The sequence below is a fragment of the Palaemon carinicauda genome, chromosome 45 (genome assembly GCF_036898095.1).
Source record: "Palaemon carinicauda isolate YSFRI2023 chromosome 45, ASM3689809v2, whole genome shotgun sequence".
Classification (NCBI taxonomy): Eukaryota; Metazoa; Arthropoda; class Malacostraca; order Decapoda; family Palaemonidae; genus Palaemon; species Palaemon carinicauda.
Window position 1 is genome coordinate 24,560,511 of NC_090769.1, and position 5,000 is coordinate 24,565,510.

The window sequence follows — 5,000 nt, forward strand, 5'->3', positions numbered from 1 at the left end:
GGTAAAATTACAGCCACCCATATTTTACTGAAATACGAATGAGAACAGTATATTCTTACGGAGAATTTCCGATTAAAATGTCAATGATTGTTACAGGTTGCGCTGACATAAATGGGAAATGGCATCTCAACGGGTCGTACTATGAAGTTGACTGCGTTTCATACTATTGCAAGGAAGGCATTGCTAAATACGTGAATGGCACACCATGTAAGTATACATCAGTTGGATATACGACTCTTTATGGAAGTTTATTTGTAAGGTTATTTTCAGAGAGGACGCGATGCTCTTAGGACCAAAGTAAGGCTACTTGGTCGACTTATTATTATTATCATTATTATTATTATTATTATTATTATTATTATTATTATTATTATTATTATTATTATCACTTGCTAAGCTACAGCCATAGTTGGAGAAGCAGGATGCTATAAGCCCAGGGGCCCCAACAGGGAAAATAGCCCAGTGAGGAAAGGAAACAAAGAAAAATAATTTAAGAACAGCAACATTATTTTCTCTGTTGGAGCCCTTGGGCTTATAGCATCCTGCTTTTCCAACTAGGGTTGTATCTTGGCAAGTAATAATTATAATAATAATAATAATAATGTATGTTTACATTTATAAACGTATACATACACATATATGTGCGTATTATACATACATACATATATATATATATATGTTTACATATATACATATGTATACATACACATATATGTATGTATTATATATACATATATGTGTTTACATATACTGTATACATATATACATATATATATGTATATATATATATATATATATATATATATATATATATATATATATATATGTGTGTGTGTGTGTGTGTGTGTGTGTGTGTGTGTGTGTGTAAATTCTACTTCCAACATGTCAGACTTAAATTTTCGTTACTTCATTTCTAAATCATTTTTGAGTCAAAGGCTTCCACAAATTTGCCTGCCTGCTTAGCTTAGTCATACTCAAATTACAATGCTTTTGATGGCTGACGTCAAATTTCATATCAAACAGGTACAACAACAACGGCCATACCTACAACCACTACTCTAACAACTGAAATCTCAGTCATGTCATCAATGGTACCAGAAGTATCAACAACGTCAGAAATAGAGGACACAACTGTACCAATTGTTCCAGAAACGACATCAACAATAGTGGTATCAACTGTACCAGAAACAACACCAGCAAAAGTGGTAACAACTGTGCCAGAAACAACACCAGCAAAAGTGGTAACAACTATGCCAGAAACAACACCAGCAAAAGTGGTAACAACTGTGCCAGAAACAACACCAGCAAAAGTGGTAACAACTATGCCAGAAACAACACCAGCAAAAGTTGTAACAACTGTGCCAGAAACAACACCAGCAAAAGTGGTAACAACTATGCCAGAAACAACACCAGCAAAAGTGGTAACAACTATGCCAGAAACAACACCAGCAAAAGTGGTAACAACTGTGCCAGAAACAACACCAGCAAAAGTGGTAACAACTGTACCAACTGTGCCAGAAACAACACCAGCAAAAGTGGTAACTCCTACACCTACTGTGCCAGTAACATCACCAAAAGTAGTAACTACTGCATCAACAGAACCAGAAAAACCACCAACAACAGTAGTAACTACTGCATCAACAGAACCAGAAAAACCACCAACAACAGTAGTAACTACTGCATCAACAGAACCAGAAAAACCACCAACAACAGTAGTAACTACTGAACGAACTGTGCCAGCAAAATAAATAACAATGAAAGTTACCGAAGAGGAAAAACCGCCTTCAAGAACTACTGTAAACTCAGAGACAACATCAGCGATACCATTACCCCAAACCACATAGATAAATATCAATATCAACAAAACAACAAACTGCAACAACAGGAAATGAATCATCATCAACAGAAATACCAATTAAACTAGAAACTCAATTTTCCAAGGATCGCCATCTTTAGCACCAACAGAAGACAACTGCGGATATACCCCGAGTCCTTACTTGAAGGACCATGAGAATGAACAAGGCCAGGATTTTAGCCCCTTGCAACTTTAGCATCAGGATTACGAATAACATCCTCTGGCCCATCATTATCAATATATCCTATCAGCAGAAACTTCATCAACGCCAGTAACCTAAAAAATGAGCAGTTAAAGAATGCCAATCTTATCAGATGGTGACCCTTGGAATTTAGTTTCTGAAATAATACCAAAAATTCTGTTCATCAGCCAAGTATAACCTTCTGATAAATAACATAAACTGAAAGTATTTCCCGAGATACATTGAATTACAGAACTTGATAAAAGAACATGGCAATTGTGCGTGAGAAAATTTCAAAAGTTTTAGTATGGTAACTTATTTTAGTTTTTTAAATATTATAAATTCTCGTATTTAGTTTGAAGTTGTGATAATAAATAAAATAATAATTCAAAACATGCTTGTGCATGCTCTATATACAAGCACAAATTATAAAGCAATGTAGAGGTAAAATGATTTGAATAAACTCTTAGAATTTTGACATTTCATTTATATTATTGACCTTTGGGTTTTTCTATCGTGCTCATAATATTTGCATTTTTATTTTGCATTATTTTCAGCAGAATCATTACTGTCTTTGCAGTTTGTTGGTTGTTTAAGCTAACAAAGTCTTTCCTACGTTTTGTAAGAGTAATTTTTTCTGAATACGAAACGAGTAATATTCTGCAAGCAACTAATCATTGCTTATGCCAGGCTGACACTTGCACGACTTTTTGCTACGAATTTGTCGTGGCAAGTCGTGACATTTTGTGGCACGAACTGGAAAATAAAAAATAAATGAAAAATTACCTCAGAATCACAGCTCACCTGTCCACATTGACACGAACTGGCACAACGAGTTCACGACGAGTTCATGCATAGTTTTAGCATAGTTTGCGCACTTCCCGCATCGTCCCGACGAGTTCACGAACAGTTCGCGCATAGTTCACGCCGCGTTCACGAAATTTTGTCGTGACCAAAATTTTTAACATTTCAAAATTCTCGTCACGACATGCCACAATGTCACGACAGGTTCACGACGAGTTCACTCCAGTTCACGACTCGAGTCGTGACAATACGTGCCACAAATTCGTGCAAGTGTCAGGGTACCTTTAGTTAATTCATATTAATCAATATCCAAACAGCACAAACACGACTTTTTCTAAGTTCATTCTTCAGCGTCTTCTTCACACTCAGTCAACCAGTCATTGAATACCTGTGACAATGAATGAATGATTTGAAGTTCTCTGGCATCCTGACATCGAAGGTCATTGACGCATCAAAGGAGATGCATAGGATCAGTCACCTCAGATCGTCCTAGTATAATACCCAAAAAGCATAAAAAAAAAAACAACAGAAAAACGTTAAAAGCTAAGAAAAGCACCGAAAAAAAACGTCAGAATCGACGAAACACGCCGAAAAATGTCAGAAAATGACGAAAAACACCGAAAAAAAGTCAGAATCGAGGAAAAAACGCCGAAAAATGTCAGAAAATGACGAAAAACACCGAAAAAAAGTCAGAAAAAAGCAAAATATTCCTATTATTATTATTATCATTATTACTTGCCAAGCTACAACCCTAGTTGGAAAAGCAAGATGCTATAAGCCCAAGGGCTCAAACAGGGAAAAATAGCCTAGTGAGGAAAGGAAATAAGGAAATAAATAAATGATGAGAATAAATTGACAATATATCATTCTAAAAACAGTAACAGCGTCAAAACAGATATGTCCTATATAAACTATTAACAATGTCAAAAACAGATATCCTTATCACCCAGGACTTTCTTCATCAGTCTCTCCTGGTAATTCTAGCACCAGTCATCCCAGTTAATGAGCAGCGGAGGCCAGTAAGAGGTTCTTGGTCTTTGTTACCCGTCGTACTGGTGACTGATAATATTGTGGTTGTTGTGGCCTATGTGGTAACGTTCCTGCCTGATGATCGCCGGACTATGGTTCGAGTCCGGCTCAAACTCGTTTGTTTCTTTGGTCGCTGCAACCTCGCCATCGTTGTGAGCTAAGGATGGGGGTGTTTGGGGGGAGCCTATAGGTCTATCTGCTGAGTCCTCAGCAACCATTGCTTGGCCCTCCCTGGTCCCAGCTTGGACGGAGAAGGGGCTTGGGCGTTGATCATATTATTATTATTATTATTATTATTAAATGCTAAGCTACAACCCTGGTTGGAAAAGCAGGAAGCTATAAGCCCAGGGGCACCAACAGGGAAAATAGCCCAGTGAGGAAAGGAAATAAAGAAAAATAAAATATTTTAAGTATAGTAACAATATTAAAATAAATATTTCCTATAAAAACTATAAAAACTTTAACAAAACAAGAGGAAGAGAAACTAGATAGAAGTGTGCCCGAGTGTACCCTCAAGCAAGAGAACTTTAACCCAAGACAGTGGAAGACCATGGTACAGAGGTTATGGCACTACCCAAGACTAGAGAACAATGGTTTGATTTTGGAGTGTCCTTCTCCTAGAAGAGCTGCTTACCATAGCTGAAGAGTCTCTTCCACCCTTACGAAGAGGAAAGTAGCCACTGAACAATTGCATTGCCGTAGTTAACCCCTTGGGTGAAGAAGAATTGTTTGGTAATCTCAATGTTGTCAGGTGTATGAGGACAGAGGAGAATCTGAAAAGAATAAGGCCAGACTATTCGGTGTCTGTGTAGGCAAAGGGAAAGAACCGTAACCAGAGAGAAGGATCCAATGTAGTACTGTCTGGCCGGTCAAAGGACCCCCTAACTTTCTAGTGGCAGTATCTCAACGGGCGGCTGGTGCCCTGGCCAACCTACTACCATCTGTCATGATAACTTTATTTCGAACTAAATCTAGAATTCCAAATATTGGAGTAGTTTTCTGATATTCAAAAGATAAACAATAGACAAAATTATAATAATTCAGTGATTTAGATAAAAAAATGTATTCATTTCGAATTATCTAAACAAATTATTTTTCTTAATTCAGTAAATTCGAAGTACCAAGAATTAA

General features: G+C 36.9%; 1 protein-coding gene across 1 annotated transcript in view; it reads left to right on the top strand.

Moving 5' to 3' along the window:
- Window positions 1-1,748, top strand: part of LOC137634858 (uncharacterized) — a 21,798-nt gene extending 20,050 nt beyond the window's left edge. The window contains exons 14-15 of the mRNA XM_068367410.1: window positions 97-207; window positions 1,024-1,748. Of these exons, the coding sequence (XP_068223511.1) occupies window positions 97-207; window positions 1,024-1,748 (836 nt within the window). The remainder of the gene's footprint in view (window positions 1-96; window positions 208-1,023) is intronic.
- The last annotated feature ends 3,252 nt before the right edge of the window (window positions 1,749-5,000 follow it).